The sequence below is a fragment of the Myodes glareolus genome, chromosome 2, assembly GCF_982192425.1.
Source record: "Myodes glareolus chromosome 2, mMyoGla1.1, whole genome shotgun sequence".
NCBI classification, from domain to species: domain Eukaryota; kingdom Metazoa; phylum Chordata; class Mammalia; order Rodentia; family Cricetidae; genus Myodes; species Myodes glareolus.
In genome coordinates, this window is record NC_142027.1 from 91916294 (window position 1) to 91935557 (window position 19264).

The 19264-nt window shown below is 36.6% G+C and overlaps 1 protein-coding gene across 1 annotated transcript in view; it reads left to right on the forward strand.

Annotated features, from left to right (window-relative positions):
* The first annotated feature begins 250 nt into the window (after positions 1–250).
* The window catches only part of LOC125396935 (vomeronasal type-2 receptor 26-like), a 53546-nt gene continuing 34532 nt past the window's right edge, over positions 251–19264 (forward strand). The window contains exons 1-3 of the mRNA XM_087898012.1: positions 251–471; positions 10323–10614; positions 12904–13719. Of these exons, the coding sequence (XP_087754138.1) occupies positions 251–471; positions 10323–10614; positions 12904–13719 (1329 nt within the window). The remainder of the gene's footprint in view (positions 472–10322; positions 10615–12903; positions 13720–19264) is intronic.

A 19264-nucleotide genomic window follows, 5' to 3' on the forward strand; every position in this document is an offset into this window, starting at 1 on the left:
GCATTTATGGTCACTCTGATTAGTTAGAGGAGAATGCCAATATTCTCACCCTTGGTTTTCTGGACTTTCTTCTATCTGTGTCCTTGTCTGGCATAAGAACCATAGACTATGCAACATCAGGAACCAGCTGTAGCTAACAGAGTCTTCTCAGACACTGTCAAGGTCTAAACCTGTTCCATGAGCAAAGCCAATAACCTTTATGGATCAGCCTAGTTGCAGGGCATTGTCTCTGTGTAGTGCAGATGCTGATATGTCTCATCCTTTGCTTTGCCTCTTCCTACTCCTGCAATCTATGTTTGCATTAATGAGAATAACTAATCAGAAGTGTTTGGAGTATGGGAAGCCTGCCACATACATGAAGGCTGACATAATCCTAGGTGCATTTATCCCCATTTACTTCACAAAAGATGGACCCAAGGAAATCCAGATAATTTTTGAGACAAAACAGAATCCACAATCTGTACGCTTAATGTAAGTACTTGTGCCACTGTGATAAGGAGGTTCTAGCTGGATACAGTGCATGCTCATCTGTGCACATATAATTCTTTTAAGAATAATGAACTGTATACACAGAAATGTGCAACTCAGTTGCCAACTTTCCACAATCATTATGCTTCTAGAGATCTTTACTCTCCTCCTCTTTATTTCTCTAGTCAAACAGAGATCAAATAGGGAAATCAACAACGTTTGTGTCTGTTCAAACTGCAAGTTCATGGTAAGGCTTATATTATTTTCACAGATTGTCTTTATTGTATCAGGACAGGTTGCACCCTGTTCCTATATCTTTGGGAATCTAAATGTGTTGTTTGAATGTTTGTTTCTTTCTACAGTCTTGAAAAGTTTCTGCTAAATCCCCGTGTCTTTAGTGCCCACCTTACCATTTTTATCTTATATGTCCTTGTATTTGTTTGTTTAAATATGTCAGATTTGGACATTGTGATCATGTTTATTACTTATTTATTTCTAATTGATATTTTAATGCAGTGTCTGAAAATTATATCCTTTATGCTTGATATTCTGTTTTCTGCTTAGTCAGTGCTGCTGGAGTCACTTTCCTCTGAGTTTTTATTGGCAGTTTCTTGATTTTTTTATTTTGAACATTTCTATTGCTTCTTTGCCTAACCCAGAATATCAATTTCTTTTTAGGATTTGACTTTTTGGTACTGAGTCTTTATTATATATGGGTTTTTTACTCACCCCTCAGCCATTGTGCTCCTGTACAGTGTTGTATTTGTCTCAATGCCAAGTTGAATTCACTTGCTTGTTTATATCTTCTTTTAGGTCATCCATCTTTTTACTTTTTGAACTAGCAATCTGATATTTGAGATTTCTGAATATTTTTGAGTTCATTTGTTGTTTAGTTTACCATATTGTGCAGGAGTTATTTGGCCTTGCTTTTTAGTGATGCCTGCTGTTTGTTTCTATTGTTGCTATAAGCAGTACCTTTATTCATTTGAGCATCAATTACACATTTGGATGATCCTATACTAAGAAGTTTCTCCTCAAATGTTCAACCTATTCATTGCTGTGTAAGAAGGAAACATACATCCTGGTCTATATGCCTAGCACTTGTGGTGTTATGGAATATGTGAATAAAAATTGCTAGATGCTGGATTTATTTGGCACTTATAGTAATCGTAGGAATGCTTTCACTGGATGAAAGGACTACAGGTCAATAGCCCACTACTGCAGGAGATGGAAGGAGTTTCAAGACCAAGAGGAAAGAGAGTCCATCCTCAAGGACAGGCAGTGGACAGGAAAGCTTTAACTTTAACTGACATCAGTTCTTATCTGGAGTCTGCCTGATGTAGCATAGTTGAATTGAAGTCACAACTCACTGAATCTTACATTAATTTGTTTAGTTTACAGATAAAGATGAAAGACTTAGATATATTAACATCTCCACTCTCTGTAATCTGTACTGAAACCTCATTGTAGAAGAAGCAGTTAGCCAGTGTCTATAAATAGTGATGTAGACTCCTGACTTAGAGCCATATCAAAAGTTTGGTGATTCAAAGGGGATACAAATATGAACACTCTTTCCCTGTTACCTCTGTCCAAATTTATATATGTATGTCAGATAAGTATGTGGCACAACCAGAAGCAATTTAAAGTCTTGTTTAGAAAACAATGAAAAAAATTAAAAATTTTGTTCATTGACTATGAAAATAGTAGGTAGTACTTCACCAAGGCTAGATTAATAGCTAATCAGAACTCCACTGATTAATATGATAAAACTCTGTATGTTAGAAATCTTTAAGTCTCATTTTCATATACCTAGGATCAGTTAAATATTCCTTTGCAACTTGCTTTCACCTACATCAAATCATTTCCATAATCCTCAAAAGTAACATCAACTTCAAACTTTTTTCCATCCAATCTTTTACCTGGAGACTAATATGATTGACTTATAGGAGCTGTAATTCAAAAGAAGGTTCTTTAAAATAAAAGAATAGTAAAAAGTATATTTGTTTCTAGTAATAGCATGATAGTTTCAGTTTGATTTTCAATTGAACCGGTATGAGATTATCTTTTTCAGTGTTAGGTCTGTCAGTAAGGTAACCCTGTCTGTGAGTCTGCCTTTTTCAGCAGACTATCTGTTTGTTGTAGGATACAACAAGACCTGCCCTATCAGAGATCTGAGAAGGATAAATGTGAGCAGGAAGTATAATCTAAATTGCCTCTGTATCGGGTAAAAAGACACAGACTTACCTGATACTGGGGAAATCAGCTGTGATCCTTAATATGATTTCAGTGTCTTTGTTGGGAGCACACATTATCATCATCAGATGCCACATGAGACACCTTTGGACTATATGACATGTTTTATTCAAATAGCTAAAGATTAACAAAGTTATCAAATACTAGAAGGGTATGCATGCATCTTTGAGTCAGTTTCTGCTAGTCTGGATAGAATTTAGGAATTTCTAAACTTTATCTAACGTAACTTATTCATTAAATACATATTGTTCTTATCTATATTGTCTAGATGCCTAGTGTTGGACACAGCAATGGCAAAGGTGATCTGACATATATATCTAAATAAGTTTCTTTTATCATAAATAGGCTATTAGAACCTTAGCAATCATAAATCATCTTCAAACTTTTGCTGTTATCAAGTTCTTTCCTCCACAAACAAGAATTAAATCAAATGATATGTGAAGTATGCTGTGTCGTATCTTTTTCTAAACAAGAGTATAATTCAAGTCACAAATAAGCATATTCTATGTTTTTTAACTCTCGAGTATTTCTTTTTTCAATTTTTTATTGATTTTTATTCAGTTTTACATTTTAGTCGGCTCCCCTAACTGCCTTTCCCCTCCCACTTCAAACCTCCCCCAAGGTTCCCATGCTCCCAATTTACTTAGGAGATCTTGTCTTTTTCTACTTCCCATGTACATTAGATCTATTTAAGTCTCTCTTAGCATCTTCATTGTTGTCTAACTTCTCTGGGATTGTGATTTGTAGGCTGGTTTTCTTTGCTTTGTGTTTAAAAACCACCTATGAGTGAGTATATATGATAATTGTCTTTCTGTGTCTGGGTTACTTCACTCAAAATAATGTTTTCTAGATCCATCCACTTTCCTGCAAAATTCAAGATGTTGTTATTTTTCTGCTGTGTAGTACTCCATTGTGTAAATGCATCATGTTTTCATTATGCATTCTTCAGTTGAGGGGGCATTTAGTTTGTTTCCAGGTTCTGGCTATGACAAAAATGTTGCTATGAACATACTTGAGCACATGTCCTCATGACACGGTTGAGCATCCTTTGGATATATACCCAAAGTGGTATGACTGGGTTTTGGGGAAGGGTGTTTATTAAAATTATGAGAAATCACCACACTGACATACAAAGGGACTGTACCACCTTGCATTCCCACCAGCAATGTAGAAGTGTTTCCCTTTCCACACAACCCCTCCTGTAGAAGTTGTCTTCAGTGTTTTTGATCTTGGCCATTTTTACAGGTGTAAGATGAAATATCAGAGCTGTTTTGATTTGCATTCCTCTTATGAGTAAGGATGTTGAGCATTTCCTTAAGTGTCTTTCACTCATTTTAGATTCCTCTAAATTGTTGAGAGTTCTCTGTTTAAGCCTGTACTCCATTTTTTTGTTGGATTATGTGTTCTTTTGATGATCTATTTCTTGAGATCTTTGTACATTTTGGAAATCAGATCTCTGTCTGATGTGGGGTTAGTGAAGATCTTTTCCCATTCTGTAAGATGTTGTTTTGTCTTGTTAACTGTTTCCTTTGCTTTACAGAAGATTTAGGTTTCAAGAGGTTTCATTACTTGTATCTCTCAGTGTCTGTGCTTCTTGCGTTATATTTCAGAAGTGGTCTCCTGTTCCAATGCTTTCAAGTGTACTTCCCACTTTCTCTTCTATGAGTTTCAGTGTGACAAGCCTTATGTTGAAGTCTGTAATCCATTTGGACCTGAGTTTTGTGCATGGTGATAGATATGGGTCTATTTTCATTCTTCTACATGTTGATATCCAGCTATGCCAGCACCACTTGTTAAATATGATTTCTTTTGCCATTTATATTTCTTGCTTCTTTGTCAAAATCAAGTGTTCAAAGGTGTGAGGTTTAATATCTGGGTCTTCTATTATGTTTCATTGTTCCTCCTGTCTGTTCTTATGCCAGTATCAGGTTGCTTTCAGTACTATAGCTCTGTAATAGAATTTGATTTCAGCTCAGAACTCCACAAGACTTTCAAAGAAGAACCAATACCAATACGATTCAAATTATTCCACACAATAGAAAGAGAAGAAACAATGTCAAACTCTTTTTATGAGGCTACAATTACCCTGATAGTTAAACTACAGAAAGACATTACTAAGAAGAATTATAGACCAATATCACTCATGAACATTGATGCAAAAATACTAAATAAAATACTGGCAAATTGAATGCAAGAACACATCAGAACCATCATCCACCATGATCAAGTTGGCTTCATCCCAGAGATGCAGGGATAGTTCAACATAAGAAAATCTGTGCCGGGCGGTGGTGGCACGCGCCTTTAATCCTCTGCACTCGGGAGGCAGAGGCAGGCGAATCCCTGTGAGTTTGAGGCCAGCCTGGTCTACAAGACCTAGTTCCAGGACAGGCACCAAAAATTACAGAGAAACCCTGTCTCGAAAAATCAAAATAAAATCTGTCAATGTAATCCACCATATATACAAACTAAAAAATAAATACCACAGGATCATCTCATCGAATGCCAAAAAAGCTTTCGACAAAATACAACATCACTTCATGATAAAGGTCTTGGAGACAGCAGGGATACAAGAAACATACCTAAACATAATAAACACAATATACAGCAAGCCAACAGCCAACTTCAAACTAAATGGAGAGAAACTCCCAGTGAATACATTGAAATCGGGAACAAGACAAGGTTGTCCACTCTCTTCCTTTCTATTCAATATAATTCTTGAGGTCCTAGCTAGAGCAATAGGACACCAAAAGGAGATCAAGGGGTACAAATCAGAAAAGAGGAAGTCAAACTCTCACCGTTCGCTGATGATATGATAGTTTACATAAGCAATCCCAAAAATTCTACCAAGAAACTTCTATAACTCATAAACACTTTCAGTAATGTAGCAGGATACAAGATTAACTCAAAGAATCAGCAGCACTCCTGTACACAGATGTTAAATGGGCTGGGGAAGAAATCAGAGAACAACACCCTTCACAATAGCCACAAATAGCATAACATATCTCAGAGAAACTCTAACCAAGCAAGTGGAATAGTTGTATGACAAGAACTCTAAATCTTTGAAGAAAGAAATTGAAAAAAGCACCAAAAAGTAGAAAAATCTTCCATGTTCTTGGGTAGGCAGAATTAACATAGTAAAAATGGCAGTCTTACCAAAAGCAATCTACAGATTCAACGCAATGCCCAAAATAATCTCAGAAAAATTCTCCATAGACTTAGAAAGAACAGGACTCAACTTCATATGGAAAAGCAAAACACCCAAGATAATCAAAACAATCCTTTACAATAAAAGAACATCTGGAGGCATCACAATCCCAGAGTTCAAGTTTTACTACAAAGTCTTTCTGTTCCAATATTTAACCTGACTTTTTGTTTCAGATTTTCAGATTTTTAAACTATACTCAATGAATTTACAAATCTATAGCTACAAAACCCTTAGAAAATAGTCATCCAAATCTTAAGATAAATACTTATCAAAAGTTTTAGGTCCATAAGAGAGGAGAATAGATTAGCAGCCATAAACCCTATTGCAAAAATTCTTTTTTATATATTTTTAAACATACAGTGTCTTTTACATTTTTGCTCTCGTCCTTGTTATAGATTTAGGTAGCAAATTTGACACAGGACAGATTTGAATGAAACTTTTAAGCAGCATACTCAGGTCTGGAGGGAGGGGCTAAAACCCAGAGCCAGATCAACTTCTTTATCGAATACATCAGAATAAAACAGTTTTTATTATTGTGTGTAGTGCAAAGATATTTGAATCTCTGTAAAACTGTTTCAGTGAACAGAGGAAAGGACAAGAACAGCAGAGAGGAGAGCAGAATCCATGAGATGGCAAGAGCAGGGAACAAAGAAAACACAGATGTAAGAGATTTTGAGAATAAAAAGCAGAAAGATTTTGGAATTAAGGGACTTTGGGATCATATGCTTGTGAAGTGTAAAAAATTGTTACAATTTGGGGGCATTTGGAATTTCAGAGTGCCATCTTTGTCTATTGAACAATCCTCATGAAAATCCATTTGCAATGAGACAACTAGTATTAAAGAAAACTCTAAATTTGAGAAGGAAAAAAGATCAGATTAGGCACATGAAAGTATGCAAAGCAAGCTCAAGGAGTAAGCAAAGAACATGTTTGGAGGGAGAGGAAGTAAGGCAGAGAGAAGCATAAGTTTCCTGGATTTGTTATGAAGTCTGAGAAATTTGTCAGAGGGAAATGTCCCAAATCACAAAGGAGCAGCATCCCTTTCCGTGAGATGAGTGCCCAATAGGAAAAGAGAAACTGCCTCGTGCACAGGCTAAAACTCTCTAAATAACCCATTCACTCACATGTCAGTGCTGAATGGTTTCAACACTGTATCTCAAAAGTTCTCACTTGATCCAAAACCAGAGAAGTTGGGACAATAGGAACTAGTGGTCCCAATGTCTTATCAACAAACATTGACTTAACTATTGATAACACAAAGAATCCAATTTAAAACACATGAACCTAAACTAAGAATTCAGTTTAGTGACTGAGAAAGAATATAAATACGCTCCAAGTTGTTTAGCAATTACTGAAATACAAATCAAATCTTCTATGATATTTTATATTTCCCATGAATATAAAGTACATCAAATACTGGAATATATGTGAGTGAATGGGATTAAAAAATGGTAAGCCCTTTGAAAAATAGTGTGGAGGATTTCTAAAAGTGTGGAAAGATATCTACACAATTCTCTATGTCTATCAGTCTTGGGCATATGTATAAATGACTGTGTATCCTCCTGTCAAAATTCTTGATCGTCTCTGTTCATTGTTGCTCTATTCACAATAGCCTTGAAATGAAAGCAGCCTCAATGTCAATTAACTGATAAATGGATATTTTAACTGTGGTACATGTAAACAACTAAATTTTATTTGGCAACAAAGACAAATAGAATTATGAAAACTGCATGTAATGGATGGAACTGGAATTACCACTCTGTATGAGGTAGCCCAGACACAATAAGACAAAGTCAAATGCTTTCTCTCATATGCAGATGCTAGCTTTGAATTTTCAGGTGTCTGTACTTAACTGGACTACACATATTAGCCAGGAAACTACTAAGTTGCAAAGGAGAGGGGATTTCACTAACAGGGAAATAGAACACATGTGGTGTGAAGAGGGGGATGGAAATACTGAAGCATGAAGGGTTAAGTAGTAAGTGATGGAAGAGCAGATCAGAGGGAGTGTGTGAAGGAATAACTAACTCTAAGACCTTAGAGAAAGCTTATGGAACTGTACTACTATAGAAACTTCAAAATACATATACATACATATAAAGCATTTAAATGGGGTTACTATATAACTGGGGGAGAATACCCCTCCCAAAGTCATGAAATATTAAGCAAAAGGACAAGTGCTAGGTATGAGTTAAGTGTCTTAAGTTGTTTGTAAATATTTGTCCCTATGCACACAAACATTACCAGCTATTTTCTTTGTTCTTGGTTACCCTCCAGAATTTGATGACAGGATCTGTTTAATGAGAGCATCACATAGTTGAGTCACAGGACATGGAGTAATTAAGCTGTGGCTAACATAGAAATTTCATTCATACCTGCTAGCATCCACATTCATGAAAAGTTTTCTACACATTAATAAAAAACGTAATAACCTGTCTAACATACCAACAATCCCTGAAACCTACAATTATGTCAGGCAGAACAAGATATGCCCACTGATGATATATCTTTATACTGGCATTAATATTATGGGAGTAACCCACAAAGTTATTTTCAGATTTACGTCCAGTTCCACGAGGAAGATACCATGCCCCATTGACCTAAGTAACTGTGGTTAATTATATCATTGTTCCTAAATGAACCTAATAATATTACTATGCTAAATGGACAAATATTTTGCCTACCTGCTCAGTTCTTACCTTTAAATGGGAATTTCACTGCATACTTCCCTCATACCTTCTCAGGGAAGCTTCATTTTCCAACAGATGGTGTTTAATTGAGAAAACTATAAGTAGTCACCAACCAGATAATGAGAGATTGTGGAGTACCAAGCTCTACATGAGACACGTTTGTCATTTACTCTTTCCCCTCAAAACTCAGAAGAGAGGGTAAAATTTTCTAAGAGTAGAGATAGTGCATGATTGGGTTGAAATTGTTTGTTCATTCAATGGCATGGCCATGTCACACATGAACTGACTGCACAGGACCATCAGGAAATGAATATAAACTCCTGACATTAATGGGAGAGAGGATCATGAATACTTCTCCTGCCTAAGGAGCCATTGGCAGTTTGTAGCTGCTCGGGGTAGGAAAATCAGTTTTTTCAGGGTATGGTCACTGAGAGGATTCCCATTCTCCAGCAGAAGGCTTCACTCCCATGTATGCGCTGGTAGTGCAGAGCGCCCTCTCTAGGGATTTACAGAGAATGCACTTGAATATTGGTGGAGAAAGTGTCAAGAAGTAAACGGGAACAAGAAGTGGTGAGCAAGTGATACAGATTTCATGAAAACACATTCTATGCATGTAAGATATTCTCAAATAATGAATACATATATACTTTTATAAATGTACTGGAGATAATTTGAAATGTGTGCACTTATACACATGCATGCATTTATACACATGTCATTCATATGCACACATGTATACATTTATACACATGTGTACATTTCTACTGTTAAACACTCAGTATTGAATAATCTCCAGAGAAGACTGATGTCTCCCTCTCTCAATAGTGATACTCATCAGTTATGAACAACAGATTCTCTCTTAACATAGCATCTAGCTATAGAACTCAAAATCACATAGTATAAACAAATGTCATATTTTTTCTGCTGCCAACAGAACTCTAGGCAGAATCTCTCAGCGGAATCATGATTTCTCTTACTTGCCTCCAGTAGGGCTAACCAGGCTCTCATTTAACCCAGGTTTTGAAAGTACCTCCTAAGAACCCCTCTTCAATCACCGAATGCCAAAGTGAGAGAGATGATTTAGCCCACCTTCCTGTTTCCAAAGTTTTCTTTCCTCTAAAATTGAGCATTCTTTTACTACCCTCATGAATTTGGGAGCTTTTCCTCTTTTTCATATTCTATTTTTACTTATTATTTTACTTTCTTTGTTTCTTTCACTGGCAGGAGACTCTACTCACTCATATAATCTGCAAGTTTAGAGAACAGTTTTTTTCTTTGTGTACTAGTTTCTGAAACTTCATAAAGAATTCTTTTTTATGTGTACAATTATTTGTCTTTGTGTGTGTGTGTGTGTGTGTGTGAGCTTCACATGTGTACCTGGTACCTGCAGAGGCCAGAGGAGGACATGGATCCCCAGAAAGAAGGTGTTGCAAACTATTGTAACCCAAAGAGTGGCTTCTGTAACCTGAACCAGAATAATACACAAGAGCAGCAAGTTATTCCAGAAATAAATTATTGAAATATAATTCAAATACAAAGAATTTCATTAGTTACGCCATGATGTTCCTGAGCTGTCGGCAGCTCATTCATATAGGCTTTATATGTAAGAAGAGAAATTAGGACTTAAAGTCCTCTTCGTGAATTTGCTAAGGAGTTTCTGAGAGTAATGGCCTGAGTGTGCTCATCATTCTGCTCCTCCTGTTTAGGGATAGATGGAAGAATTATCCATATTTGCTGACCTTATACTTTGCCATTGAGGAGATCAAAAAAGATGCCCACCTGCTTCCCAACACGACCTTGGGTTTCCACCTCTACAACGCATTTGACTATCACTACAGAATCTTAGAAGGACCTCTGATGTGGCTGTCTGGAAGGAGTGCGTTTATCCCTAACTACAAATGCAAAACTCAACACAAAGCTCTTGCAATCATTGCAGGAGTCAGGCCTGAATTTTCTGCTGCAATTGGAACACTTTTAGAACTCTACAAAGTTCCACAAGTAAGTTAATAATGTTCTGGAGACTACACTTACATAGAATACTATATCAAAAGGAAATGAAGAAGTTGTATATGATTATATTCAGTGATTTAAAATTAAAGTAAGTGAATTACCTGGATTCTGCTATGATCAATAAAGGAAAGAATGTGGTGAAAAACATGAGCAGCAAATATTTGGATTTCCAAACAAATCACTTACTAGTACTTATGATTCTGTCTCCAAACATTGGCAAGATGTACTGTAGTAAATTGTAGCTGAGTGCTGTTCACAAGTCAAAGTCTAAAACACAGATAAATTACTTGCACAAGCTGGGTCATAATAATCTCATAGTTCATCCAATGGTTTATTGCTGACAGATAGAGGAACAGAAAGTCCAAGACATTTAAATAAATTTAGACACCCTCAAGGATATCACTAATGAAATGTTACAAGAAATTTATTTTTCATTCAGGAAACTAGATCTCTGAATAGCACTCACAGAGAAGAACTGCTCAGATAAATCCCCACACTGGCTCTTGCCAGGCACTTATAAAGCAAAGCAACCATCATTAGGCATAACTACAAACAGAAAAACATTAGATGAGGACCATGCTCAGGAATAATCAACATTGGAAAATCAGACAGTGCAACACTGATTATTATCACACAGTTAAAAATTGATAAATATACTGGATCGTGATGTAAGAAAAAATGATATACGTGATAATTTTCATCATTTTCAGATACTCACATCTTATATTAGTTGCTCAGTTGCTACGGACCGGCTCAGAGGAGCCACTCAGACCGTGAGAGAATCAGGCGAAGGACGGAAGATTTCAGGATACAGCGAAGGAATTGACAGACAGACCACTCTCAATATATTTTTGAAAATGCTGCTGCGTTTTACTTATTCAGTGTGAGGTTTTTATATTATTACAAACAAAGAACTTAGCAAAGGCATACATCATCAGATCATTAAAAAAAAAAAGCATAGAATAGTTTACAAAAAGAATCTTTGAACATGCTTTGACTTGGGCACAAGGACTTTTGCCCAGTCTGTACCAGGTGGCTGGCTGGGCTAAGTGACCTTGTGCTCAGAATATCTTGGGGTGTGAGAGGAGAAGGCCACTATCTTCCTGGGAATACTTTCTGCTAGGAAATTTTAGACATGATCTCAAACTTGTCTGAATCTGGTTTCATACCATAAATCTCAACTTTCTTCCCTCCCCGACTCTCAGGTTCAGATGTTGTAATTAGCCTAGGTTTATTCTGGCCATAATGAAGGCTGCATAGGCCTCCTGCACGTAATTCTCAGGCAAACATCTAGTGTTGCTGCAGCTGTTTTCCTACAGAAGGCTTCTAAAGGTTCTCCTGATAAGAGCAACTCCTTTTGCTCCACATCATTAAGGAATTATTTTAATGATGACCTCCCTATTTCCAGAACTGGCTATTTCTTTAAAGGCTTTAATGAATAGGGGCGCAAAACTCAAAAATGTCCTCAGCAGTCTTGTTTGTATCTGCAACTGCCTGGAATAGTCTGATCTGTTAGCAATATGCAAAGATCACAAAGAACACACAGACAAGGGAAAAGACAGACATATAGCATCAAGTACAGTCAGGTCGAGTCAGTACAAATGGCAACCCAGGTGGCATTACACCACAACTGATTGCCACAGGGCAGCCTAGGACACATCTCCGTGGAGCGCGGATCCTGATCATTCGGCAATATTTGCCTGCCTAGTCAGCATTTCTGCTACACTGGCGAGACAGCCGTGGATGTAGCACACAGTGGTGACTCATCAAATCTATCATTAGGGAAGGAGGAGGCAACAAAACTTGCTGATGTTCCCCTCGATCTTCATGCCTTGCTCTTTTCTAAATGCACGAGCTAAATCTATGCGCAAATTTGTTATTTACTTTCCTCAAACTAGAGGTTCTAGTAAAGACATTGATATGTAGTCATACTGCAGCACTTGGTAATGCTTCTGCAGTCTTTCTCTAAAACAGATGCTCTGTTCCATTGTTACTGGAACAATAGAATTCTATTTTACCTTTCAAATCTGTCGTGAAAAGCATATTGATCATTTCTTAGGTGCTTCAGAACTCTTAGTAGCTTTGAAGCCCATAGTACTTGAAAGTGACCATAGTCCATTACATAATGAGAGAGAGAAGCTAATCTCACAACAACACTCTCTTCACCAATCTTCAGTTCCCTGATCCTCTCTGTAAATAATAAACTCATTTCCTCTCTAAGGGAGATAACTTTGAATACCTAGAAACTCAGAATCACTATTTTGTTTCCATCATCAGGTCTCATATGGAACTTTTGATTCTGCATTAACTGGCAAAGATACATTTCCATCCCTTTATCAGATGTCTCCAAAAGACAGAGCTCTAATCCAAGGGGTGATCGCTTTATTGCTGCACTTTGGCTGGAAGTGGGTGGGGCTCATTGTGTCTGATGATCTAAAAGGTAAGGAGTTCAGCTCTGGCCTGAAATCAGAGATGGCATCAGAAGATATCTGTGTAGCTTTTACTGTAAAACTCCCAACTAACTGGAAGATTTACTCAAAATCTGAGTTAAGGTTGCTGAAGTTAAATCAAGATACACAAGTAAATGTGCATATAACCTATGCTGATATGAATGACATAGTGCTTTTATGCTACATAAATGGATTCATGTTCAACAGAAGGAAGGTGTTGATCATGACGAAGCCACAGTTATTTTACTTAGATTCTGAATATCGTGAGTTGAATGATAATTTTGACATTGTTGGAGGAAGCTTCTCATTTTCAAAAAATCAAAATATCCCTGGATTCAAGCACTTTATCGAAGCACTTATGCCCTCTCAGTACCCAGAAGATCTTTACTTTCATAAATTCTGGATGGACACATTTGGTTGCACACCTCCTCCCTTACATTGTGAACATTTTATACCCTGCGCACCAAATATATCTCTAGAGACTAAACAAGAAGAAAAGGTTGTGATGATCACTTCTGAACCCAGGGTTTCCATATGGAATGCAGTGCATGCAGTAGCCCATGCCCTCCATAAAATGCTTTTGAGTAAAGCAGAAATAGCATGTCACAAAGCTGCAAACAAGGACAAGCTTCTCCCTTGGCAGGTAAGCCTACCTCATAACCAAGGGAAGCACTGGGCACTTACATTATCAGGAGGTAATTCATGGTATTCAAACACATAATACATTTTCACCTTATAATTAAAAGAGTATGCAAAGTGTAAAGGGGTTCTTTAACAGTGGGTGTATATGTGTCTGTAAATATGGTGCATGCTTTGGGAAATGGTTGATTTAATTGCAAGGCATTAATTCTGTATATATTTCAGCAAATGATTTCCTAGTTTGATCTGAAATCCTGTAAGACATCCAAAAACAATTAATGTCAAAATTTGTAAATTCAATAATCATTTATACATTCTCATGGAATATGTCTGGTGTCACCATGTAGAGATATATTGACCATATTTAATCCAAGACCAAAGGGTTAAACTTTTTAAAAAGTAAAAATAGCCTCCCATTGACTAAAAAGTAACTGAAGAAGAAATTGCTTTTTATACTTTGTTTACTCTGCTGTTATTAAATTTATTTATTTATTTATTTATTTATTTATGGAAAAAAAACAGTCTTTTCTCATTTTACTGACCAATACCAGTTCCCATTCCCTGCCCTCTTCTCACTCCCCACACCTTCCCCATCACCCATCCACTCCTCAGAAAGGGTAAGACTTCACACGGGGAGTCAATAGAGTCTACAACATCGCTTTGAGGCAGGATAAAGGCCTTCCCACCATGCCTTGGCTGAGCAAGGTATCCCTCCAAAAAGAATAGGTTACAAAAAGTCAGTACAAGCATTAGGGGTAAATCCTGGTCCCACAACCAGGGACCCTACATTCTACCACAGCCATGCAACTGTCAACGATATTAAAAGTGCCTAGTTTGGTCCTATGCTGATTCACCCACTGTCAGAATGGATTCAGTGCGCTCCCATTCTCTCAGGTAAGCTGTTTCAGTAGGTAGCCCCATCATGGTCTTGACCCCTTTGATCATATTATTGTTCCACCCTCTCTGGGAACTCAGCTCAGTGCTTCATTATGAATTTCTGCATCTGCTTCCATCAGTTGCTGGATGAAGGTTCTATGATGACAATTAAGGTACTAATCAATCTAATTACATGGGAAGGCCAGTTCAGACACCCTCTTTACTATTGCTTAGGGTCTTAGGTAGGGACACCATTGTGGACTCCTAAAAATTTCTCTGCTGCCAGGTTTCTTGATAGTCCCATAATGGTTCCCTCCATCAATACAGCAATTTTCCTGCTCCCCCTCTCTATCATTCCCCCATCTCTTCTATCCCATTCCCTCAAGTTCTTCTCCCCCTCCCATTCTCCCCTCCTCCTCCCTTTTAACCCCCCTTTTGCCCACAATCCCAAGCTTCTAATTTTCTCAAGAGATCTTGTCTATTTCCCCTTACCAGAGGGATGTAATATATGTATTTGTATGTTTCTCTTAGGGTTCTCATTAATACCCAGCTTCTCTGAGGTGGTGAACTATAGGCTTGTTATCCTCTGATTCACATCTAATATTCTTTTATGAGGGAGTACATACAGTGCCCCTCATTCTGGGTCTGTGTTACCATACTCAGAATGTTTTTTTTGCCATCCATTTGCATGCAAATATCAAGATGTCATTGTTTTTTACCACTGAGTAGTACTCCATTGTGCAAATGTATCATATTTTCTTCATCGATTCTCTGGTTGAGGGAAATCTAGGTTGTTTTCAGGTTCTGGCTATTACAAGTAATGTTACTATAAGCATGGTTGAGCAAATGTTTTTGTAATATAATTGAGCATCTTTGGGTATATGCCCAGGAGTGCTTTTGCTGGGTATTAAGGTAGGTTGATTCCCATTTTTCTAAAAAAAGCACCATCCTGATATCCAAAGTGGTTGTATGAGTTTGCACTCTGACTATCAATGGAGTATTCCCTTTACACCACATCCTCTCCAGCATAAGCTATGATTGGTGTTACTGATCTTAGCCATTCTGACTGGTGTAAGATGGTATCTCAGAATTGTTTAATTTGCATTTTACTGATGGCTAAGGGTGTTGACTAGTTTCTTTAGTGTCTTTAGATCATCTGTGATTCTCCTGTTGAGAATTCTCTGTGTGGTTCTGAACTGCATTTTTAATTGGATCGTTTGGTACTTTGATGTCTGGTTTCTTGAATTCTTTATATTTTGGAGGTCAGGCCTCTGTCAGATGTGTGGTTGGTGAAGATCTTTTTCCATTCTGTAAACTAAAGATTTGTCTTATTGATATTGTCCTTTGCCTTAGAGAAAGTTCTCAGTTTCAGAAGGTCCCATTAATTTATTGTTGCTCTCAATGTCTGTGCTCCTGGAGTTATATTTAGGAAGTAGCATCTGGTGCCCATGCATTTAAGGCTACATCTCAATTTCTTTTCTATAAGATTCGGTGTGGCTATATTTAAATTGAGGTCTTTAATCCATTTTGACTTAAGTTTTGTACATGGAGATAGAGATGAATCTATTTGCATTCTTCTACATGTTGACATAGAGTTATGACAAGACCATTTGTTAAAAATGCTTTCTCTATTCCATTGTATAATTTTAGCTTCTTTGTCAAAAATCAAGTGTTCATAGTAGTGTGGATTAATACTAGCGTCTTTGATTCAGTTCCATTGGTCTGACTGTCTCATTTTATGTAAAAAGCAAGCTATTTTCATTACTGTAGCTTTCTAATAGAGCTTGGTGTCAGGGATGGTGATGCCTCTGGAAGTTCCCGTATTATACAGGGTTGTTTGGTAGTTTGGGTTCTTGTTTTGTTTTGTTTTTCCATATGAAGTTGAGCATTGTTCTTTTGAAGTCTGTGACTAATTATGTTGGGATTTTATTGGGGAATATATTCAATCTGTAGATTGATTTTGGTAGGATTGTTATTTTATTGTCTTAATCCTACCTATTCAAAAGCAGGAGAGATCTTTTGATTTTCTGTTATCTTCTTCAATTTCTTTCTTCAAAGACTTATATTTCTTGTTGTACACATTTTAACTTCTTTGCTTAGTGTTAGTCCAAGATATTTTAGGTTATTTGTGGCTATTATAAATGGTGATGTTTCTCTGATTGTTTCTTAGCACCTTTATCATTTCTATACATGAGGGCTATTGACTCTTTTGAGTTGATCTTGTATCCTGCCACATTACTGAAGGTGTTTATCAGCCGTAGGAGTACTCTTATAAAATTATTGGGGCCACCTATGCATACTATCTTGTCATCTGCAAATAACCAATGTTTGACTTCCTCCTTTCCAATTTATATGCCCCTGATCTCCTTTTGTTGCCTTATTGGTCTTGTGAGACCTTCAAGTGCTTTGCTGAATAGATATGGAGAAAGTGGACAGCCTTGTCTTGTCCCTGATTTTAGTGCAATATCTTTGTGTTTCTCTCCATTTAATTTGATGTTGGATGTTGGCTGTCTGTATATTGTTTGTTATATTTAGTAATTTTCCCTGAATCCCTCATTTCTCCAAGACCTTGAAAGAGTGTTAGATTTTGTTGAATGCTTATTCAGTCTCTAATGAGATGATCATATCGTTTTTCTTTTTCAGTTTATATGGTGGATTATATTGATAGATTTTCTCTTATTAAAATCCTTGCATCTCTGGGATAATGTCAACTTAATCATCATGAAGGAATTTTTTATGATGTGCTCTTGAATTTGTTTTGCCAGTATTTTATTGAACATTTTGCATCAATATTCATGAGGGCAATAGGTCTGTAATTCTCTTTCTTAGTTGAGTCTTTTATAGTTTGTATATCAGAGTAATTGTGGTCTCATAGAAAGAGTTTGAAAATGTTCCTTCTATTTACATTATGTGGAACAATTTGAGGAGTATAGGTATTAGCACTATTTTGAAGTTAGGGAAGAATTCTGTGCTGAAGCTGTCGAGTCTTTGGGTTGATTTGGTTGGGAGAATTTGATAACTGCTTCTATTTCCTTAAAAGGTAAAAGGTCTATTTAAATTGTTCAGCTGTACTTGATTTAATTTTGATAAATAATATTTATCCAGAAAATTGTCCATTTCTTTTAAATTTTCCAATTTTGTATAGTACAGGTTTTCAAAGTATGACGTAATGATTGTCATGATTTCCTCATGTTTGTTGTTTTGTCCCCCTTTTCATTTATGATTTTGTTAATTGGATGTTCTCTTTCTGTCTTTTGATTAGTTTGGATAAGGACGTCTATCTTGTTGATATTCTCAAAGAGTCAGCCCTTTGTATCATTGATTCTTTGTATTGTTTTATTTGTTACTATTTTACTGATTTTATCCCTCAATTTGATTATTTCCTGTCATCTACTCCTTCTTGGTGAGTCTGTATCTTTTTGTTCTGTAGTTTTCAGGTTCTGTAGTTTTCAGGTTAAGTTGCTAGTATGAGATTTCTCCACTTTCTTTATGTAGGCACTCAGATCTATAAACTTTCCTCTTAGTATTGCTTTAATAGTGTCCCATAGGTGTGGTTATGCTGTACACTCATTTTCATTGAATTCCAGGAAGTCTTTAACTTTTTATTTGACCCATAGGTGATCAAATTCATTATTGTCCAATATTCATGAGTTTGTCGGCTTTCTACAATTAACATTGTGAATGCTAACTTTAAGTCATGGTGATCCGGTAAGAGACAGGGGATTATTCCAAATTTTTGTATCTGTTAATGCTTGTTTTGTTAATGAGTATATGGCCAGTTTTAGAGAAGGTTCTATGAGGTGCTGAAAAGAAGGTATATTCTTATGTGTTTGGGTGAAATGTTCAGTAGATATCTGTTATGTTAATTTGAGTCATGACATCTTTAGTTCTCTTATTTCTCTCTTAAGTTTCTCTCTGACTTACCTGTCCACTGATGAGAGTGGAGGGTTGAAGTCTCTTGTTACTGCTGTGTGGAGTTTGATGTGTGAATTAAGCTTTAGTAATCTTAATTTTACACGTGTGTGTGCTCTTGTAACATAGATGTTCAGAATTGAGACTTCAACTTGATTCATTTTTCCCGAGATGATGAGTATGAAGTGTCCTCCAATCTTTTTACTGATTTTAATTTGGAGTCTATTTTGTTGCATATTAGGATAGCTACGCCTGCTTGTTTGTTAGGTCCATTTGATTGGAAAATCTTTTCTCAGTCCTTTACTCTAAAGTATTATCTGTCTTTGTAGATGAGGTATGTTTATTGTATGTAGCAGAAAAATGGAATCTGTTTGTGCTCTTGTTAGCCTGTTCTTTTTTTAATACGTGAATTGAATCCTTTGATATTAATATATTTATGACAAGTGGTTGTTGATTCCTGTAATTTTTCTCTTACAATGATTGTGTGATTTCCTTCTGTGGGGTTTGATGGTATGAAGTGATCTATTTCCTGTGTTTTCAGGGGTATAGCTGGCATCCTTGGGTTGGAATTTTCCTTCTAGTACTGTCTGAAAGGCTGGTTTATGGATAGGTATTGTTTAAACCTGATTTGTCATGGTTTCCTCCATCTATGATGATTCAAAGTTTTGCTGGATACAGTAGACTAGTCTTAAAACCACAACCTCTGTAAGAGGTTCTTCTGTCCATATGTTCCTTTCATTGGTTAAATAAAGAAACTACCT